General features: G+C 28.1%; 3 protein-coding genes across 7 annotated transcripts; 1 reads left to right on the top strand and 2 right to left on the bottom strand.

The window, feature by feature from the left end:
- Positions 1-2,802: 2,802 nt before the first annotated feature.
- On the bottom strand, positions 2,803-8,111 carry LOC101511742 (uncharacterized). 3 transcript variants are annotated; one of them, XM_027333064.2, is made up of 7 exons: positions 7,238-8,111; positions 6,957-7,059; positions 6,542-6,622; positions 6,287-6,337; positions 5,234-5,323; positions 3,671-3,727; positions 2,803-3,371 (listed from the first exon to the last, which is right to left on the bottom strand). In XM_027333064.2, the coding sequence occupies exons 2-7, from the start codon at positions 7,032-7,034 to the stop codon at positions 3,159-3,161; spliced, it is 570 nt and encodes a 189-aa protein (XP_027188865.1). In that variant the 5' UTR covers positions 7,035-7,059; positions 7,238-8,111; the 3' UTR covers positions 2,803-3,158. The 3 variants fall into 3 exon arrangements, with proteins under 3 accessions (XP_027188865.1, XP_027188866.1, XP_004493345.1); XM_027333065.2 differs by having other exon boundaries at positions 3,671-3,730; positions 6,542-6,675; positions 7,238-8,104; XM_004493288.4 differs by having other exon boundaries at positions 3,671-3,730; positions 7,238-8,104.
- A 993-nt stretch (positions 8,112-9,104) lies between these two features.
- LOC101499344 (beta-glucuronosyltransferase GlcAT14A-like) lies at positions 9,105-13,813 on the bottom strand. 2 transcript variants are annotated; one of them, XM_027333063.2, is made up of 5 exons: positions 12,939-13,813; positions 12,688-12,763; positions 12,469-12,584; positions 9,401-9,905; positions 9,105-9,295 (listed from the first exon to the last, which is right to left on the bottom strand). In XM_027333063.2, exons 1-5 carry the CDS (start codon positions 13,432-13,434, stop codon positions 9,289-9,291), a joined length of 1,200 nt encoding a protein of 399 aa, XP_027188864.1. In that variant the 5' UTR covers positions 13,435-13,813; the 3' UTR covers positions 9,105-9,288. The 2 variants fall into 2 exon arrangements, with proteins under 2 accessions (XP_027188864.1, XP_027188863.1); XM_027333062.2 differs by having other exon boundaries at positions 9,401-9,911; positions 12,939-13,807.
- Positions 13,814-19,742: 5,929 nt separating this feature from the next.
- Positions 19,743-22,406, top strand: LOC101499027 (protein pns1-like). Of its 2 annotated transcripts, none has more exons than XM_073365589.1 (3): positions 19,743-20,074; positions 20,444-21,592; positions 22,002-22,406. In XM_073365589.1, exons 1-3 carry the CDS (start codon positions 20,003-20,005, stop codon positions 22,080-22,082), a joined length of 1,302 nt encoding a protein of 433 aa, XP_073221690.1. In that variant the 5' UTR covers positions 19,743-20,002; the 3' UTR covers positions 22,083-22,406. The 2 variants fall into 2 exon arrangements, with proteins under 2 accessions (XP_073221690.1, XP_004493221.1); XM_004493164.4 differs by having other exon boundaries at positions 19,752-20,074; positions 21,997-22,406.
- The last annotated feature ends 159 nt before the right edge of the window (positions 22,407-22,565 follow it).

The following is a 22,565-nucleotide window of genomic DNA, read 5'->3' as shown; positions in this document are numbered from 1 at the left end:
AATCCCTATAAAGTCTATAATCAATTATAAATCGAATCTTTGTTGTAATATGAGTACATTCACGCAACTGCTAATATCCGGTGCCGTTATTTTTTATCATATAATCAATTTGTTTTTTTTTTTTATAACAAACTGGAAATAACAGATTTAATCTCTCCGTTTTATTAAGACCTTAATTTTGGTCACTTTATTTTTAAAATCATCGCCATTTGAAACTCTTTTTAATTTAAGTTTTAATTTTAATGATATGATGATAATTTAAATAATGTTGAAATTATATTTAATTTTAAATTAATTAATACTACTTTAATAATTTTTCTATACAATAAATTAAAAATATTATTATTTTCCTTCAAATTTCTTAAAAAATTACTATTTTTTGCTTTAACCATTATTAAAAAAAAACTATAAGTCACAAAAACTACTTAATTTTTAAATAAAAAAAAATATTTTTCTTTACTCTTATTTGCTTTAAAAAATAGTATAGAAAAGAAGATTAATTATTTTAAAGCTAACAAAATTTATTTTAATTTTTTAAAGTGAAAAAGAACAGTTTTTAAAAAGAAAAGTAAGAAATTTTTTGTGATTTTTTTATTTTTCTTTCAGAAATTTATATAACAAAAAATAGTAGTTTTGAACAAATATATATATATTCATAATTTTTTAAGGCAAATGACGTAAATTTATTTATTTTAAAAAATTATTAAAGTGATGTTAAATAATTTAAAATTAAATTTAAATTATACGCCACTGTGATTTTCAATATTTATTATATATACATTACTTAAATTATAGTCACAACATCAAATTAAAGTTCAAATTAACAATGCTCAACATTTTAAAAATGGGAGAACAAAAATTGTGGGAAATAAATTGAGGGCTAAAATTGTGAATTTATTAAAATAATAGACTAAAATTGTATTTTAGTCTAAAAAATAAATAAAATTATATTTGTAGTTTTTTATCTTATTTAGTTGTAACAGTTTGACTCTTTATATTTTTTTCTTTCCATATAAGTCATTTAAGTATGTATTTAGATTGATATTTACAAATATCCTTTAGTAAGCTATATTTTACAAATTTACTTTTAGTTAAAATTGAATTTTCTCTAACATAATTTTATGTTTTTTTTCATCAAAAGTCATTTTATAAAATAAAATTTATTTTAATTATATAACCATATGTACTTTTATACATGTATTTACTAAAAATAGTATATGTTTTATTATAATATAATGTAAATTTTGCATTCAGTGTATTTGTAATTAATGAAAAAGTAGGTATATTGCTTTTTGTTCGTATTTCCAAACAGGAAATGGACAATAAAAAAAGTACCTATTATATTATTTTTGGTTAAACGTGAATTTGAGTTTAAAATTAAATTTGATAAGTAGTAGTTATTAATAATGAACCAAACACAATAGCAACTCTATTTTTCATTACAAAATTACATTTCATACTTCTAAATGAAATACAAACATGCTCTAATTTTTAAACACTGACAAACTAATCCTTTTTATTTTTTAAATGTTAACGTGTCAAACCACATTAGATTACTTTTTAACAAAAGTTTATAAATAACTATTTCAAAAATAATAATTAATAAATTCAATAACAATAAAAACAGTATGTAAACTTTGATTTTTTTTTTAAAACACTTAAAGAATAACAGATTAATTATACCAAAGTAACACAAATTTATTATATAAAATTAATTGTTTATTTGGAAATTTATATATCATAGATCATATTGTAAATTTGTGATTCACTAATATGTTATTTAGACTCATTAAAATTAATATTGTTCAATAAAAACGCACGAGATATATTAATATCAAAATATTTTTATAATGGTGTATGAATTCAGAGGATGATGAATATAAATTTTCAATTCATTAATGAATCATATAAAATATAAAATTATTGGGGCGGACGTACTATTAATATCAGTTAACCATTTGTGAATATCGTTGAACCGGTGCAACTCAAGAATTTATCTTGATTATAAACTCGGCAACAAAAACATAAATGCAACGAGCAATGGACTCAGATTGAAAAGAAAAAACAACATAAAAGGCAGAAACACAAATAAATAAAAAATTGAAGAAACGTCGATTCAAAAAAAATAATGAAGTAATGAAAAAGAAGAAACCAGAAGAAAAAAAAAATGTTGCGACAGTGAATAAATAAAAAAATAATGTGACTTACATTAAATAGTTAAAAAAAAAAAATCAATGTAACTTACAAAATAATGACAAATCAACGCATATAGTTTAGCTAGGATCGAACCTCAGACGTTGGAGGAGAACGTGTTCTCAACACCACTACGCCACAGGACAACCGAATCTAAGATTTTGACAATATTTTATATATAGTGGCATAAAATAATGGCAACAAAAAAAAATTGTCCAGATGCACATCTAGCTAGTCTCAATCCCCATACATTGGGAAAGAGCTGGTGCAACAGTAGCTGATTTACGATTATTGTAGTATATTGGACAATATACATACTCCATATATATATTCAACTATATCCATAGTTTCAAACAATTACACCAATACCTCAGACAAATCAATGACTGTATGAATTTTAAAACCTGGCTAAAATGTGATTATTCCTGTTGAAAAATTTGTTTTTCATCAAAAAGATAATAGGAGAGGCTGCCATGTCAACTATAAGAGTTTTGGGCTAACCTGTTGTGTCACTTTGCTGGAAAAGGACAACAAAACAGATAAGGGTACTTAACGAGGAAGAACCATAGAAGAAGTTTTAGGAAAACACTAGCTATCATAAATATTCAATTTATCTGTAAACATGATTGAAGGTAGTTTTTCTTTTCGATAAATAAATACTTTTTAGTATGAAACACAATATCTTTAACACGTTTTGTCAAATGGAGTCCCTCTGCTAGATAATAAATAGCTTTACCAAGATGAACTCTAAATAATACCTATCTACCATGTGTCAAAAAGAAATATCTACCTACAAAACAATTTCCTGCTATAACAACTCTCAAGCTGAAAGTTCATGCTTGTGAACTGTGAATAAAAATGACGAGGAAAACCCACCTAGTGATGAAAGCTTAAACAATCTTCAGTTCCTCTGCCAGCAGCAATATTGAATAGGAATTGCAAAAGAAAAAGGATCAAGCAAATTATCAGTAATAATCGTCATCATAATTATGACCATCTTCCTCATGGAAATATGCATCATCCATATTTTCATTATTATCCCAATCCTGGTCACCATCCTCAAAATTATCCGCTGATCCCAGCTCATCATCCTTTTGGTCCTCAACCTTGGACTGAAATTTGTCATGATTATCAGAGGGTAGATCAAATCGTGCTTTCTTGGGATTACCCGCATCTTCCTGTAATATAGGTTAATCATTAGAAGACAATTTGTGAAATAATTGAATGTTCGTAATGGCATATGTTGCAAATTTTTCTATTAAACATATATAGAGCAACAAACAAAAGAAATGTCCTTAGACATTAATTTGACATTTCTCAATAACAGATCAACATGTGACACAATGAATAGATGAATTTGACGTTACAGCAATATCATACAAATATTTCTCTCGTTGGAATAACTCAAGTATATTCAGATAAACATGTGCTAAAAGGAAGAGTGTCCCAAGAGAAAAAGAGTTCAAGAGAGAGTTACTGGTTTGTCTTCAAATAATTTTGCCAGGCAATCGAAATTGATTTTTTTACTGAGTCTCTGCTGTAGATACAAGTAAACAAATTATTAGTAATTAATAATACAACCTCACTTTCAGAAGATCTTATGCCAATATATAAAATAACTAACATTAATAACTAGTATATATCATATTGAAATAATGGTCTAGAGTCAGGACTGTAAGAATTATAATTGTAAATAAATACCTAATATAAAACTATAGCGAAGATTTTATATTTTATTCTTCATTATCTATGTCACTTTCATATTTTAGGAACCATTGCCAATGGCAAACTCCAAGGCCATTAAAGTCACTAGTGATTTCCGATCATCATTACTATAACCTCCTTTCCACCTCTATTACTACCAACATACACCAACCATCATAACTATAGGCATCCTCTGACTTATGCTGCTTCCTGAATCATTTAACAACCATTGCAGTCAGTGTCCTCCTATCATCATCCTCAAACTGCCATCATAGTGGACATCCTCAGACAATGCTGCTATTAATATTATTTAAACCACAAGCTGCCAGTGTCCTCCATCACTATCGCACCAGTTTCCTCCAATAGATTCCAGTTCAATTCAGAACTGTTGTTTTATATTTCAGGACAAATTTTTAAAACCAAATTTTTAAAATTAAAATTTTAAATTCTAATTTTACTTTCATTTCCTCTTTTATTTTGAAATTCACAACAGTTTTCTTCCAACTTCCTTTTCTATCTCTTCCTTTCATTCTTAAACTCCAAAAGTTTTCTGTTGTCTTCCTCAGCTATAGTAGGGATTTAGAACAAACAAGAAAAATGTAGCTTAAGCATTGTTGCTTTGTTTTCTTAATATTTTCCACTATGAACCCGATTTGGGATTTTTAGACCAAATATAACTATATTGTCCAAACATGACGGCTGCAAAGACGAGTTAAGCATTGGAAATCCTCCAAAGAAATATTTTCAAGTTGGTGTGACAAAGTTGGAATCTCCAACACAACCTCTGATGCCCAGGATCAGACATTTGGAATGTGAAGTTTGCACAACTGGTCATTTGTAGTTGTCCTGATAATGACTGGCCCAACAACAGATGATTAATACTATATTAGAATTTGAGTTTGAACCTAATTCAACCCCAAAAGCTAGCTTTAAGGTGGGGGTAGCAATCCACTTACAACCATTATCTTTGGCATATTACTAAGGATTAATTCTCTTAAGTTATTACGTATAATTTGAAAAATGGAAGGCGATTATATTTATATCTCTCATGAACACCATAAATTGTATTGCGTAAAAATATTGAAGGTTTCATGATTCATGATCAAGCCTAATAGAAAACAACCATCCAATTCCAAAGTGCCTTGTAAATTGACTTGTTTTGTTTTGGAAATCCTGGCTGAGGGCTAAGTTTGGTTATCAACCAAGTAAGACTAGTCCAAATTATAGAATAAAGGAAAAGTGATAACAATTTCAAATTCACAAATATAGATGTTTGCGTATTTGTCAGCATCTTCCTATATGCATAAGTCGAAACAAACTAGAAGCCATCAAATACCTTTGTTTTCTCCATTTGGCAAGCGGCCTCTGCGGCAGATTGAGCAGGTCCTGAATTTTTTGCCTGTTGAGCTCGTCTCTGCTTCATTTCCTACAGTAGTGTATTTAACAAACCAAAAGATTATATGCTTGAAGTCTGACAGTCCTTCATGCAACATTTATCATACTATGTAAGCAAAATAAAACTACGCATAACTATTGGATCCGCACTACTAAAGCGTTCCAGTTGGCCTGTATATCCAAGAATGCTGTCACATTTGAAACTAATATAAATTTAAAAATGAAGATTAATTTGATCATAACATGAATTCAGTTCATTTGCCAAACATGTAACTGGGGAATAAACAAGCATATGAATGAGTGTTTTACATAGACAAACTCGTATATATATGTGTATATATATATAGCAATATGGCTGTTCTTGAATCCTTAGATCATACAAAACAAACACACATTAAGTGTTCTGCTATTATTACCCTCCTTATACACTCCTTAGCTTGGACATTTTCTTTCTTTCTTGTTTCATCTTCTTTTCTACATTCTGTGATTACTCATTTCATCATGAAAAAAATATGAACAGAGGTTGAGCTTAGGATACCATTTAATAAACCATCTCGTAATAAGATGTTGCAAACTTCCAATTAGCATTGGCTTACCAACAACAGATGATCTAGAAAATAAGAGAGCACACATGTGGTGGCTTCACAATACATTTTCCAGGGGCGGCACATGGCAGCAGAGATAGAGAATAAACATGATATATGATTTTACAGGAAATTATCGCATTCTTCATGTATACCAAATTAAAATCCAATTGGTTACTGATAGGTCAAAATCTAGTCGAGTAGACAATAGTTTTATAATTTGGAAAATCATATTCGAATTTAATGGTGTGCTAAGAAACTAAAACACAAGATTAAAATCATTAATGTGACAGTGATACATTTCTAACATGATTTATGTAATCAGAACTACAAATCCAACAGCGGATGAATTTCATGGAAAAATTTATCTTACAGGAGACAATCTCACTGAAAATTGATTCAAGAAGTACCTTTCTGGATTTTGCCGCAGCTGCAGCAGCTGCTTTCTTGGCTGCTTGCTCCTGAAAGAATATATAAAGTAGCTGAGTGAGATCCAGTCCACTTTAACTCGCACAAAAGAAAATGAAATAGAAAACCAGGGGAAAACAGAAGTATAAGGTACAAGCACCCAGCACCCAGTTCGAAGTTTGAACAATCATGATACAAAGTGGAAAAACTAACAGACTACTTTGTCCAGCACTAATAAAAAATAAAACTGTCTGTACCTTGAGATACTTTTGGTGCTCATATTCCCATATTATCTTCTTGTAATACTTCTCTTTCATGTTATTAAGGTACCCATCAACCTATGCAGCATTTTAGCAGTGAGAATAACCAGTGTGTTATGCATGACAAAGACCTGATAGAACAATAACACAGACAAAAGCATGTGTTTGTATGTGTGTAGTACAAAACAACACCAAGATGGAAATTCTTATAGGGCCTAACAACAAGCAGAGAAATAAATTTGGGCAGGTGAAATCTTGAATAAAATAAAGAGTATCCAATAGCCTATCGATCAAATAGATCATGTTAAATATCTGAAAATAGTTTTTCCAAAACAATGTAATAGTCATTTGCAGCTCTAAAAGCAGATGCAGTAACAGATAAATAAAATATTACACATGTTATGTTAGTCACCTCTTGATCATCGATATCAGAGAAATTTCCCGATTCATCTTGATCAGAGGTAGCCAAATCTTCATGCTTTTTTGCCATTGTATTTATTATTCAACTCCTAAACCTGTAAGCATATAATAGATTGATGAAAATTTACAATTCAATTTAAAATCCAACTTTGAGTTCTCCCAAAAAATACAAGAGTCAAAAATCGTATAGAGCTTTGATAATCCCAAATATAAAAAGAGACGGCAGCATTAGAAGTCAAGTTGCACAAAATAAGGGGGAAATAGAGCAGTTACCGGAAGAAGGTACAGAACCACTGGCGATCTCACAGGACTTCCGGAGACGAAATTGGGATTGCCGGAGAGTCAGAGTGAGAGCGCGGGATGAAAGGCAGTATAACAATCCCTAATGTCCTGATATACTTACGCTTATGATACCGAACCCCCGAAAATACCCTCACAAAATCACAAATAGCTTTTAAATTTTGGTGGCTATTTTGGAATTTCACCGAGAATACAAGGTTCCCGCGATTTCAACGGCAAAACTGCGAAGAGATTCTCAGAAATAAACTGTAAATATGTGTTTTTGAAAACTGTGACTGTGAATATTTTTTTCTCTGTCGAGATTCAAACTCCTATTTGTCGTATTTTAATTCGAATCAATTCAATTACCATTCACCTGTGAGATTTTGAACTCAAATATATTATAATTTCACCGGTTTAATCGTCTATAATATATAGTCTAATCCTATTTTCAGAAAGATACAAAATCTTTTATCTTTATCAATTTATTTAAAAGTGATCTTTTCATTAAAAAAATTACTTTTTATAAAAGTGGTCTTCAATTTTTTTAAAAAAATTAATTAATTTTTGATTTTTAATTAAAATAATTAACATTAAAAATTAAAAAAAATTGCTACAAAACTCAAATGTTACATATAGTTAAGACTTAGGATCCTATGTCAAAGGTGCAAATTAATTTACATAATACTAAATAGAGTTTTAATCTTAAAATTCATCAAATTAGCGTTTAATTTTCGTAAAAAAGTGAATTTACATCTCTAACTTTTAAAATATGTAATTTTTTAATGTGTGCTTTTTTTAAAGAAATACTGGGTAAACTTTTTGAAACATGGTGTGTGTTGTTGTCTTTGACAAACATCAGTAGAAATTAAAACTGAATTTTATAAACGAAAAATATATATTATAAAAGTTGGGGAATGAAAATACCTCACTTCTCAAATTTAAAGACTACAAACAAATTTGAATTTTAGGAATTTTGGAGGATAAAAATGTATTTAATCCAAAATATTAATATATATATATATATACACATATATATTAAAAAATATTTTATAATTTTTCTTTATGTAATTTTATGTATTAAAATTGTTGAATTATAAATTTATTGTTGTCGCTCTTAAAGACATATTTTTCAATAAATTATTGTATAGGCAAGATAAGACAGAGAATGAATAATTATAATGAAAAGTTAAAATTTAAGGGTGTACAAAATAAAAATTTTATGGATAATATATTATAATTTTTTCTCATGTGAATATAGACACTCTCAATTATCGAATTTATAGTTGAAAAAATATTATATGTCGGTGAAAAAACCTCTATAAATTATTGGAAAAAACCGCTTATCAAACAAATTTATTTTAATTATACGAGCTCTACTTTAAAAGGTTCACTTATCCTACACAATTATAGTATTCTTATGATTCTTACAAATATTTATTTTATAAGTGTTTAATGATCTTTACGATCTTCCTTATCTTGAATTAAACATCATCCCCTCATCTTTAAAAAAATTCACAAAAAAAAATTATTTCATTCAAAATTACATTTTTTTATAAATAAAAATTTAGCTTACGAGAGTCGCACATCCCATTCAAAATTAGGGAGACTATAGATCTCAATTAAAAGTGATTTTGTCCGCTAAAAACAATTTTCAACTTAAAAGAGGGTTCAGAATTTGAATTGAAAAAACTCATACATATTCAATGATGATGATTTTTTTATAGACGAAATGATAAAAAAAATTGCACACAACTAAACTATTTCGAGTTACAGAATATAGTACCGAACCTTATAATATTAATTAAGTTAAGCCTTAGAATACTAGAGTGTTTTTAAGATGCTTCATGTGTTCACATAGTTGTAAAACAAATCAACAAAAGTCGAGAGACAAAATAATATTAATAATCATATGCATCATGATCGAATATTAACCAAAAGTGATGAATTAAATGGAAATCAAATGGTTACCGAGACTTGCCAAAAGTGCTTGAATGAGACTGACACTAGTCTCTACTCTGCTCGCTTAATCAGAAATCTTGAGTTCAATCACTAAAAATGCAACATCATCAAAACTTTTAAAATAACGCTTTGTCGTCTATATGATAGTATAAACTCGAGGATTGTGATATCCAATTTGTATAAAAAAATGTTTACCTACACTGCATTTGGTGAAAAAATCTATCAGATAAAATTTTCTTTATCAAATTTTGGAGCCTTCTTGATCCAGGACCAGGTTTAAGAACACCATAATTCTGAGTTCTCAAACCAGAACATGCTTTGTTTTTTCCACCCTCATAGCACCAACCACCAAAAGAAAATCCCTTCTTATGCCTCTTCAAAAGCTCTCTATCAATTTTATCAAGAACAGGATCATTTCTCTTGAACTTTCGTGCGAACGGACGGCTACTCAGAACCATTTTCCTATAATCTTTAAGTCCAAGAGACCTAGGATGTTGTTTTGGAGGATTGTCCCAAGTAATGTAGTGAAGATCATGGTTGGCTGTGGTGTTCTTGTAAACTTCTGAGTTGCATATTACTGTTTGGAAATATCCTTCTGGTGATGAGACAAAGTTTGTGTAGTAGAGTAGTAAAGTTCTTGGTAGATTTTCCCACCCCATAATGCAATACTCAGCAAATGATCTTGATACTATTGTCCAAGCTGAACCTTAATTTTATGAAAATTGGTCACCAATTTAGATGATGCAAAATGTTCACATTGTAGATTATTTCATACAATTTTAGAGGGCTAATATAATGTAATTATATAAAGTTTGTAATGTTAAAATGTGTTACTTGTACCAAAAATAAAATAATAGTTAGTGTGTTACTTTGCCTTGGCACAAAACCAAGTTGTATTGGAAATTGGTTAAGGGCATCAGGCAGGGAAATAAATTAGATTAGAATATACTTAAAGATGTAACTTAATGAAATTAGTTAAGACACCGAAGGAGTATTGAGAACGAGAATCAAAATTTGATCTTTACTGTTAATATTATATGTTAAATCTAACACTTCTAAAATAAAAAGATAACATTTTATTAAAGCCATAAAAAAAATATTTTATAAATTTTGTGTGTATATATATCAAGTTTATAAAAAAAATTCCTTCAAAAAGTTTATAAAAAAATGTGTAGTGTTAATTAATACCTAAATACTTATTTATGTGCATTATTGTTTAAAAAGAGTTGAATCCCTCTCAAACAAAAAAATTCAACAAGTGCACAAGTGGAACCGTTATTCAACAAGCTACTAGATATTGTAGTTTTTTAGGAAATTTCAAAATCTTTAGTAACAAAGTACTAGGAAATTAGGCATAGAAAAATTAACAATTTGGAACAGATTCCTTTCCTGGTTTCCGAGCTTAAAAAATTAGAAAAGGAAAATGATTAGCAGAAAAGTTAGTATTTTATTCTGTGTTTGAAATTGAGACTGACATAGAAAACAATAAACCAAAAAATCAAATGGAAAAATGATGTTACTGTGCATGTTTCACTTGAATTTTGAATGAGGTAAAATTGATTATAGAGGTTAAAAATTATTTTTGATATGGCCTGATTAATTTGAGTAGAATTGATTTTATTTTTTTAATTAATTTTAACTTGAAAATGATGTTTCTTCGTATATAACTGATTTTTAGATTTAAATTTAGATTTCGTTTGTTAAAATTTATTTCGTAAAAAAAATCATTTTTAAAAAAATTTATCTTTTTAAAAGTTTTCAACTATTTGTTAGTTTTTTAAAATAATCTTTTTTTTAATGCAGAACCAAACAAACCAGTGTTTGCATCGTGTCATGTTTCGCTAATTAAATACTTATGTGTTATGTTCCTCTATAGGTAAGAAGGCACGTGAATTTCTAGAATCAATCAACAACTTAACTAAAATAAAGGCTTCGTACATGTGCATCTAAGTGGATAGAAGTGGACACTGTTCAACACCACCACCATATATACATGTGATGTAGTCACATTTGTACTTAATAATTCAACGAGCCATTTTCATTACTTACCTAACTTTCAAAATTAATTTCACAAATCTCTTTATATAAGAAGAACAAACTCTACACAATATATTGCATTTGTGTCACACTAGTATGGGCTAATTTTAAATCTATCTAAGAGTTGGTCTAGCCAATTATCATACCAATTGATTTACCATTATTATTCTTCAGCAGCTATTGTTTAAAACCAAATGAAAATGCTTATTTTAGTCCCCTCATAATCTTAATCAAAATAGATACTAGTATTGCTAAAAAAGTTATTAGTGGGTAAGGAGGTTGTGGGGTTTTACTCAGCCGACACAGTTAGGTAAGTTTATTGATGCCACATTATAACACTACCACCTACCATTAAATTACCTTCCATAACGGACAAATAACTGAAAGGGACACTCAATTTTTTTAGCATACAGAACATTGATAGTTTACTCCTTAATCTCCACATATCCAACCATAACACGTAACTTCTGATGCATCAATGTTTAGATGTTTGGTTTGTGATATATATATACTTCAAAACCTTTAATTTTATCACATTTCAAATTAATATATTGTTGTATATGGTTCTAATGAAAAATTTATAAGCTAAACTAATATTATACCTCCAAATAAGTAAGTGCAAGAGGTGACATATATAAAACACAGATAACATGTCAAGTATGTTATAAGAAAGACATTTACACATCACTGTAAACTATAAACCATAACATTGACAAAGTATATTTGTGACACCCTGAAAATGATTTTCTAAAATCTAATTCAAAAAAGCTATTTTCATGAAAAATGATTTGTATGTTAAAAAAATGAAATAGTTGTTTTCAATTAGCATTTTAGAAAATCATCATTTTCATTTTCATGGTGTCACAAATATACTTTGTCAATGTTATGTTTTATAGTGATGTGTGAATGTTCTTCTTAGAACATATTTGACATCTTATCTGTATTTTATATATGTCACCTCTTGCATTTACCCAAAAGTTTTAAGATAATTAAATTATTTTACCCAAAAATCTTTAAATAATAAATTTAAGAGTCTTCTCGTATTTATATAGTGCTCAATAATTATTTTATCATCAAATTTTTATTCTCACACTTATATACGAAGAGGTGACATATACATGCTCTTTAAATACTTAGCATAAAAGACAAGATAACATACGTGTAATGAAAGGAACAAGAAGAAAATAGCAAATAAGTTGAGAGATTGAAATGAAGGGAAATAAAACCTGTGTAGAGTTTAAAAGATGTTGGCAAACTCCTTTGCTTAATGACCCACCAAATCTCTGATTTATTAAGACTATAAAGTCCTGGGTCTATAATCATTGGCTTCCCTCTCTTATTCCTAAAATAAAATTAGATATTAAAAAAAAGTCATTAAATTAATTAAGACAAATCACAAGGCATGAAGCAGAAAACCACATGAAACAACAATTAATTCCACTCACAGTTTCCAACCCAAACGACTACTATGTTGTATGAAATTAATATCCCTTGGCACCTCAGAAAAAGCATGGATCAGATCTGAAAGTTCAAAAAAGTTCATACCATTAATTTAAATCAATCATTAACAAACGTAATAAACATATTTAACATCATTTCACAACTAAAACAATGCTAACTGAAATTAAAAACACACACAAAGATTGGATTAGCAAAATGGCATAATAGCATTTGATGTTAAGGCCACTCACCATACCATCTTGTGTGACTAAAGGATAATCAGAAGCACTAAGATTAATAAACCAATCCCAATGACATGTCCTAAGAAGCATAGCCATAGCATGAAGAGTAGTTGCAAGCATAGTTGGTCCTCTATATGTAACCAAATTAGGCTTCCCAACAATCCAAACATTCCCAACTTGACTAAAAACAGGATCATTAGCCACATATTTTGCCAAATCCTTATGTTCTGAATCTGGAGCTCCATAATCCATGTGAATTAAATAGTAATTTCCTGGATGATACAACACTTTCAACAACCTTTTGAGTTTCACAACATCTCCTTTGGATGTAGAGATCAAGTATGCAAAAGTAATTGGATATGTTTTGTTGGTTCTCAGGACATTGAAGTAGTCCATTGTAGTACTAGGATTTAAGGTTGAGGTTTGAAGGGTTAATCTTGTTGGAATAAAAAGAAAAAATAATAATATTGATGTTATAAGGAAGGAAAACATGAATATTTTGATACCCATTTGAGAGAAAATTGCAACAAAAATTAAATAAAAAAATTGAAGGATGAAGGTGTTGTTTAAGTTTTTTTTTTTTTTTTCAATGGTTAATGATGTAGGTGTGAGTGAAGATATTATAGTGAGTGGGAACTAGCTAGGAATAGTGTGCTTTACTTTGTATATTATGAGTTTGTTTTCTTTTTCTTTGAGCACAAGGCCTCTATTTGTTGTCAGTGGATTGTCGGTTGAAATGGTAGATTCTGGTGAGTTGCACTTGTAATTATAATAACCATTATTATTTATTGCAGAGCTAGTTGCAATGTCAAATATTTGGTAGAAACTCTTGTGAGTATTGTATGCCTCTTGTGGAAAATTAAAGTGGATAAAGGATATTACTTGATGAAGCATGAATCATATTGGTAGTACATTTTATTTTGGTTTAGTTACCTTACCCAAATATAATGTTAAGGTACCTATTGGGGAGCTGGAGAGTTTTGGGGATACAATGGTCCAATTATTAGGACCACCAACAGATTGATACCATATTTTTACTAAATGATAATAAGTATTTCTTTTTTATGTACTTATGATTAGTATTTCACTTATATTTCTAAGAAAAAACTTTTAAAACTTTTTTCTATGAAATTTTTAATCAATATTCTTGAGACGCTTGTTGTTATGATACTTGTTAAAATTATATGGATTGATAAGTCAGTCTTAAATATTTTAGAGATTCTATTTTAATTTAAAAAATTAAGTAGTTAATAAATAAAAATATAATTTTAATAATTAGAAAAAGATAAAATACATTTTATCTTTATAAAAAAGATATTCAACTTTTTAATATATAAACTTTTTTTTATTCACCTTTAATTTCTATTTAAAAAGTTTTATTTTTTAAATTGAGTATTTTCAGTCCCTAAAAAAATTATATAAAATAAAAATAAAAATTAGAAGTGAATAAATAATTTTTTCAAAATTAAACTTAAAATGTCATAATTTATAACTAAAAATATATTTAATCTAAAAATAATTTACACTATTTTAAATTTGAGCCTCTCGCCCCTTAAAAGAAAGTTTGATTTTTCATTTTTTAGCCTAAATGTAATTTTTGAACTGCGAAGTGTTTTGACTTGTTTCATCCTAGTTACTTATATATTATTTGCTGCTTGAAATTTTATTGAATTCCAACACTAACTTTTATTTCCATTTTGCCCAATCTGCTAGATTTTTGGAGGCCGTAACGTAACCGTCAGTGTTAGTGGATCTCTCTTTTACTCTTTTTTTGCTGCTAGATTTTTTTATTTTTTATTTTTTAGATTTGGTTTAGCATTTAGCAACAAATTCGTTTGATTTAGACAAACAAAATCCTCTTGTTGTATATGCAAATTTGAAATTAAAATTTGGTGATGGAATCGGACTCGTCTGCTTCGTAAATAATATTAAAATAATTTTTAAATTATATATATATATATATGTATTTAATATTTTTTAAATATTAAAAATTATAATTTTATCTTTAAAAAATATCTTTTAATTTTATTATTTATTATAATTATTATTTTATTATATTAATTATAATAGATATTATAATAGATATAATTTTTAAATTTATTATATTAATTATAATAGATATTATTTTATTATATAAATGAGTGCGGTTGTGGGCGGATAAACTCAAACTCTATTATACACGAAAATAGATATTTAAATTTTACATCGGTTATAAAATTAGAACGAATGTAAGTTTTCCTTAATTAATCGAACGTGGGTGTGAAAGAAGCAAAATTCATCTTTTATCCCGTTACAATGTCTAATTTAGCCTACCGTTATCAAATTTGAGCTTGTAATGCTTTCCTTTTATTTATTATTATGATATGTTTGGTTTTTCTATATTTTACTAGCATTATATTCCTTTATTATTTGAGTCTTTTAGAAAATAATATAAAAATTTAACTTTTTGTTATTTTATTTTTACTATTTTTGATATATTTGTTATTAAAATTTAATGTCATTTGTAAAAAAAAGTAATATAGTAGATTATTATTATTTAATAAAATTTGAATATGAATTTAATAATAAAAAATTTAATATGAACATAATATTTATATAATATTTATATAATATTATAAAATATATTTTTTAATAAATACACATACTTTAATTAATATAATTCAGACAAACTTTAGTTTGTAAAATATACATTTAAAGAAGATGTATATAAACAAAAATCATATTAGAAAAAAATTAATTTTAATCAAAAATATGTTTGGAGAATTAAATTTACAAAGACGTCAATTTACAGATGTTAATTCAAATATTTTATATTATTAGATCGGATGTACAACTCAATAATCGACGTTGAGTAAATAAATTATTTATCTTAGAGAATTTTAAATTAATACTTATATAATTATGCCCGTGTTACAATGCACATTTTGTGAGAAATTAAAATTTATTGTGTTTTATTAGACACACATTTAATCTCTCTTACTGCACAAACAAAACACAATTATATATATATGGTTCAAATTTTTTGAAATAAAAATCTGTTCAATTCAATTCAGTTTTTTCGAACTGAAAATCAGTTCGGTTCGATATTTTAAAATTGAAAATTGGTTCGATTCTGAAATAGAATCGTTTGAGATTAATCAGATATATTTAAATTATAATTAAGTAGGGGTAGGCAAAGTTCAGTTCTAAACTAGAATCGTTTGAAAATTGAACTGAGTTGGTTTTTCAATTTGAAAAAATTGAATCGAACCGGTTTTTAGTTCAAAAAACCGAACTAAACTATTTTTTAAATTGGTGTATCGGTTTATTATTTGAACCGAACCACTTTAACTTAATATTTTTATTTATATAGGCCAAATTTTACATAACTACCCCTAATTATTACTAAAACAAACTTGGTTCAAATTTTTTGAAATAAAAATCTGTTCAATTCAATTCAGTTTTTTCGAATTGAAAATCAGTTCGGTTCGATATTTTAAAATTGAAAATTGGTTCGATTCTGAACTAGAATCGTTTGAGATTAATCAGATATATTTAAATTATAATTAAGTAGGGGTAGGCAAAATTCAGTTCTGAACAAGAATCGTTTGAAAATTGAACTGAACTGGTTTTTCAGTTTGAAAAAATTGAATCAAACCGGTTTTTAGTTCCAAAAATCGAACTAAACTATTTTTTAAATTGGTGTATCAGTTTATTATTTGAACCGAACCACTTCAACTTAATATTTTTATTTATATAGGCCAAATTTTACATAACTACCCCTAATTATTACTAAAACAAACTTGGTTCAAATTTTTTGAAATAAAAATCTGTTCAATTCAATTCAGTTTTTTCGAACTGAAAATCAGTTCGGTTCGATATTTTAAAATTGAAAATTGGTTCGATTCTGAAATAGAATCGTTTGAGATTAATCAGATATATTTAAATTATAATTAAGTAGGGGTGGGCAAAGTTCAGTTCTGAACTAGAATCGTTTGAAAATTGAACCGAGCTGGTTTTTCAGTTTGAAAAAATCAAATCGAACTGGTTTTTAGTTCAAAAAACCGAACTAAACTGTTTTTTAAATTGGTGTATCGGTTTATTATTTGAACTGAACCACTTCAACTTAATATTTTTATTTATATAGGCCAAATTTTACATAACTACCCCCAATTATTACTAAAAAAAATTCGGTTCAAATTTTTAGAAATAAAAATTTGTTCAATTCAGTTCAGTTTTTTCGAACTGAAAATCAGTTCGGTTCGGTTTTTTAAAATTGAATATTGGTTCGATTCAATTCTAATTTTAAAAAATCAGTTCGAAATCAGTTCGGTTCTCAATTTTTATAAACCAATTCAGTTCAAAAATAGTTCGGATTAGTTCAGTTATGCAGTTTGGTTCAATTTTTTGTTTTTGGTTTAGTTTTCGTCAGGTGTAGCTTATCCTCTTTGTTTACTTATTTATTTTTAAAATGTTTAACTGCAGTTTTAATTTATTTATTTGTACTGGTTTATGAAATTGGTCTCTTTATTTTTTAAAGTTAATAGTTTTGGTTCCTCCCTTTAATTTTTTAACTAAAAAGTTTTGTAAGATATTTTAAATAACATGACATATGATACAATGACGTAGAGTGACTAACACCTATGAAACTAAAATAAAACGTTGTGAAAATTTAAATTTCAACTTCTGAAATTTTTCATATTTTTAATTTAGTTAATGACATATGAATAATTAATACATCTAGATGGTTATATATAAATATAGGACCCAAAATTGCAATTAACCTTTTTTAAAAATACTATACTATAATTACAAAAACAAGGTTAATCTGTTATTTTTTTTCTTAATTATTGAAAGTACATGTTAAAAGTTGAAATGTTTATTTTAAACAATCAAAAAACTTAAATTAAAGATATTTATCATTTAATGTATCGTCAAAAGATTCGTCTCTAACATTTTAAAAATTCTATTCTAATCTTAAAATTTAGATCAATAATAAAAAATAAAAGAATCTTTTATTATTTAAATTATAAATAATATAAAAAAATTAAATAGCATCAATAATATTAAAATTTTGATTCTATTTTTTCTTGTCAACAAATTTGAAACCCTTTTCTATGTTTATAAAATCTATTGCTGTATATGAAATCTTGACCTTATAATGTATATGGACTTTTATCTTTTAAAAATATTTTAGGATCCTAAAGTTTTTTTAAAAAAAGAAAAAGAAAATTTAAGTCCTATGCAGTTGGTCTTGGTAGGCCCACGACCAAGAACATAAAAAAGAATACAAAGAGAGTCCACCAACAAAAAACAAAATAAATTATGCTAGAGTTAATTGAAATAATCTCCTAAGCAAAACAACAGTTCGGAAACATTAAAATCGAAATGTTAGTAAGGTACACAAAAATCGAAACTATTATATTAAATGGAAATTAAGATTTTTAAGTGAGATTTTAATTTATATTTATTGTGAAATAATTTTACATATGTATCTAATCACAACATAGATAATTGTAATTTTATGAGATAATAATATTATAATAATAAAATATAATTACATATATATATTAAATATTTTTGCACGTCTAATTTATATGAATTAATTAAATATTTTAAAATAAATCTATAACTTATTTTCTCGATGATAAGAATGACACTTTTTGTTTGGATAAAGAATTCAGTCACATTTTAAAATTAGTTGGTAGTTAGTTGGACAACTCCTTTTATTAAAAAGAAAAAGAAAAAAAGAAATCAAAAGCCGTTTACTTAATGTTTACCTTTTTCATATGAAGCAACCAATTTTAATTTCCAGGGAAGTCACCTAACAGGGCCACTTGGATCATATCCATAAGGGAGAGGCCTAAAATAAGACCTCTTTATGTCTACATCTCTAGTTTATTCCAAGATGTTTGATGCTCAATATAAGATAAAATATAAAATTGAATAAAAATCAAATAAAACAGTGTCAATGAATTAAAAAACTAAACATCTGAAAAGTTTTATCTCATTAAATAGTTTTTTTTTACTTTAACTCAAATAATTTATTCAAAATTTAATGTAATTTACGTATATCAAGAAATCACAAATAACCAAAAAATTGTTTAATCGATAACATTGACAAAAGTAATTTTGTTTATATTTATTAGTTATCATAAAATATCACATATTAAAATAATTAATTTTAATCATAAATATTTTAAAAATCACAATTTTGTTATTTAGTAATTATCGAGTCGGTGATAAATTTTATAAGAAAAATTGATTGACGGACTGACCCATCTTTTCAATAGTATCTTTTAACTATATTTTTCATTTATAAGGTTTAATCTCATTTTTTTTTTTATCTGAGTTCAATTTGACCTGCACAAACATAATTTTAGTGTTTAAAAATCACACCTAAGATAATCTATGATTGCTGGTTGTGTGTGTAAAAATGACAATGAATCCAAATTAAGCTTTTCAAAATGTGGGATCAAACGTTACTGATTTAAGAGTGCATACAACATTTATTTTATTTTATTGAGAATCACATCATGCTTAAATTATTAAATATTTATGAGATTTACATATATCAAGTGCCACAGATATAGAAAGAAAGAAAAAATAAAAAATCATTGATTTAGATTTACACGTTATGCTATTTGAAACAAAAAGATATTTTTACACTTTATAGAAAATATTGCATAAAAGGCTATATTAAGTGAAAAAGTATGTTATATTAATTTCTTAACTAGTTAGCATTTGGAAAGAAAAAAAAGTCTGACCTGTACAGGTATTCCACGTCATCATGCCACATCATCACAGCACATACATCATTCTCCCATACTCTAGTATTATTATATTTGCATAGTTTTCAGAATATGATAGAAAAATGAATGAATTGAGAGAAGAGCAAAGTTTGGGTCAATAGCTTGTAAAGCAAGTGCTATGTGAAATTTGACATTGATTCAATCATTCAAGCAAAAAGAATTTACTCATATTTTTCAATCTCATTGGTAGGGGACCTATAAAGTGGAATAAATTCCAAGAAACTGTTTTTACAGTGTTTTGAATTCTTGATTTGAGTGCAAATTTCAAATTCAATATCTTCAACAACATGGCCACTTTGAATAACACCAGCACACAAGTTCAACTGCAAAGTCTTCCATTTTCATCACACCCCATTGAGGTCTTTTCTTTTCACTCTCTCTTTTTCTTTCTCTATGTTCCTTTAATCCTTTTCTTCTTTACTTTTTCTTTAAACTCTCTAATTCCCTTTTGAATCAAATCTTCTTTGAACTTTACTTCTCCAACAAGCTTAAATGTTGCAAAAGTGCATACACAATTCATTTCTTATAGTATTCTTCTCTGTATCGTTCCAATGTTATGAGATGTCACATTTCTTGCAATATTCTTGAGTCTATCCTATAATCCTATTGATTGTTTAATCTATAGAAGCCTTTTTCATTTGTAAACTACATTCTACAACCACTGCATTTGTTATATATTTTTTGGTTGAAAAAAAACTAAAAAGTCAACTTGGTTATTTCAATTGCAGGAACAAGATTCAAGCTTTGCAAACACAGCAACAGTGGCAGGACAAACAGTGAGAACGGTATTTCAGATTCTTTTCTACTTGAATCTGATCCTGATTTCAGTCTTGGTGATTTTCATCACAATCTATGGTCTTGTCTTAGACTCTTTCACACACCATTTCCACCCTGAGAAGTGGTATCCACCACTTCTAGCATCAACAGTATGTGCAGGAATTCTTGGTTTCACATGGCAATGCGTAATTGCAAGCCACCCACAAAAGGCACTCGTGACGGCATTTTGGTTGAGTCCACTGTTAACATGTGCAATGGGAATTCTGTTTGTGTTATTCGGTTCTCCATGGAGTCTTGTAGCTGGTATGATTTCTTTGGTTTCTGCAGTGATTCAATCTCTCTATGGTTGCTGGGTCAGTAAGAGGTTTAAATACGCCGCTGAGATCTTGTCGGTTTCGATAGCTTATCCTCCTGCTAAAAGCAAATGCTTAGCATTCTCATCGATCGTCGTTAGTGTCCTTTACTGTTCTCTTCTTGTGTCTGGAATCGGAGGAGCAAGAGCTGTTGACAACAGAACCAAATTAGCAGACCTTTACATCTTGGTGATCGTGTTGAGCCTAGGATGGACTATGCAGGTTGTGAAGAATGCAATGCAAGTCACAATTTCAAGGGTCAAGTATATATATTTTGCTGGAGGTGGTGAAATGAACACCAGAATGGCGTTTTGCGACACAATGAAGTACTTAATTGGAAGTGTTTCTGTAGGTTCCATCCTTGTTCCTACCATTGGACTCTTCCGAGGCTTTGCGCGGTCGACGAGTCTGATCGGAGGAGAAACAAATGAGTGCATGTTTTCTTGTGTTAGTTGCTCTATGGGTATTGCTGCTCTTCTCGTGACATGGGGAAACAGATGGGGTTTTGTGCATGTTGGAGTTTATAACAAAGGGTTTGTGCAAGCATCTTCTGATACTTGGGAGATGTTCATTAGGGTTGGATTAGAGGAATTGATAGATTTAGATCTCACTGGTGCCTTCTGTTTCCTTAGTGGTGTAGCAGTAGGTGCATTCTGTTGTCTTCTTGGTGGTATTTGGAGTCTTATAGTGTACAAAAGCTATGCCATGGAAGTTTCCATTTATTCTTTCATCATTGGCTATTTCATGGTAAGAACTCAGTTCTAATGCAAATGGTTTACGAATTTAACTCATACGCGTAAAAAGATTTTACATTGTCATTCAATCATAACCATTATATCATTTAAATTTAACTATAACTATTTTTAAAGTAAAACAAATGATTAGTTGCAATTTATTGACAATGAATAATCTTTTTACATACAATGTATCAAAATTAAACTCATTGTTTAAAAATGCAATATTTTTCAGCTAGTTTTCAGACTAATTTTAGTCAAATCATATTAAATTGTAAGACACATTAACAAAATGAATTTTTTTTTACTGAATAATGAAAATAACTAGAAATATATTATTCTTAATATTATTATTGACAGTTTTACTCAAATTATCTTGTGTATTATGATAAAACACTGTTCCAATGTGTTTTGCAGTGTAGGTTGGCTATTGCATGGCCACAAGCATGTGTTTCGGCTTACTATGTCGCCTATGCAGAGAACCCGCAGAGCACACAATTTGACTCGACTATACCAGTACGGCTGGAACAGCTTCACAGATTTCAAGCTTTACAAAGATCCTGAACTGATAATTTTTAGCTGAGCTTAAACGCCGAGAGAACGGTAAATCAAGCAGGAAATATCGTCCCGGAGATAATAGGATACTGATTACTTGATTTAATTTTGGTCTAGTCTTCAAGACTGATAAATTCTTTGATAGTGTTTGTTTTTTACTCATCTGTGTGAATATAAAAAGATACATACCATACGACACCAGCACCTCGCCATTTAGTCACAGGTGATAGTCATAGCTGACAATATAATTGAGGCAAGAAATATTATATCAATGATCCAAGGATCGAAGTGTGGACGAATATTAGGTTTAGAAGGTGTTTGGATAAACTGCACTTATTCAATGTATAAGCTATTTCTACAAGTGAACAGGGAATGGGGTAAACTGGCATAAGCTAAAATCAGTTTATAAAATCAATTTATGAACATATCAT

This window comes from Cicer arietinum, chromosome 3, assembly GCF_000331145.2.
Source record: "Cicer arietinum cultivar CDC Frontier isolate Library 1 chromosome 3, Cicar.CDCFrontier_v2.0, whole genome shotgun sequence".
NCBI lineage: Eukaryota > Viridiplantae > Streptophyta > Magnoliopsida > Fabales > Fabaceae > Cicer > Cicer arietinum.
This window is presented reverse-complemented; position numbering and strand designations above follow the sequence as displayed.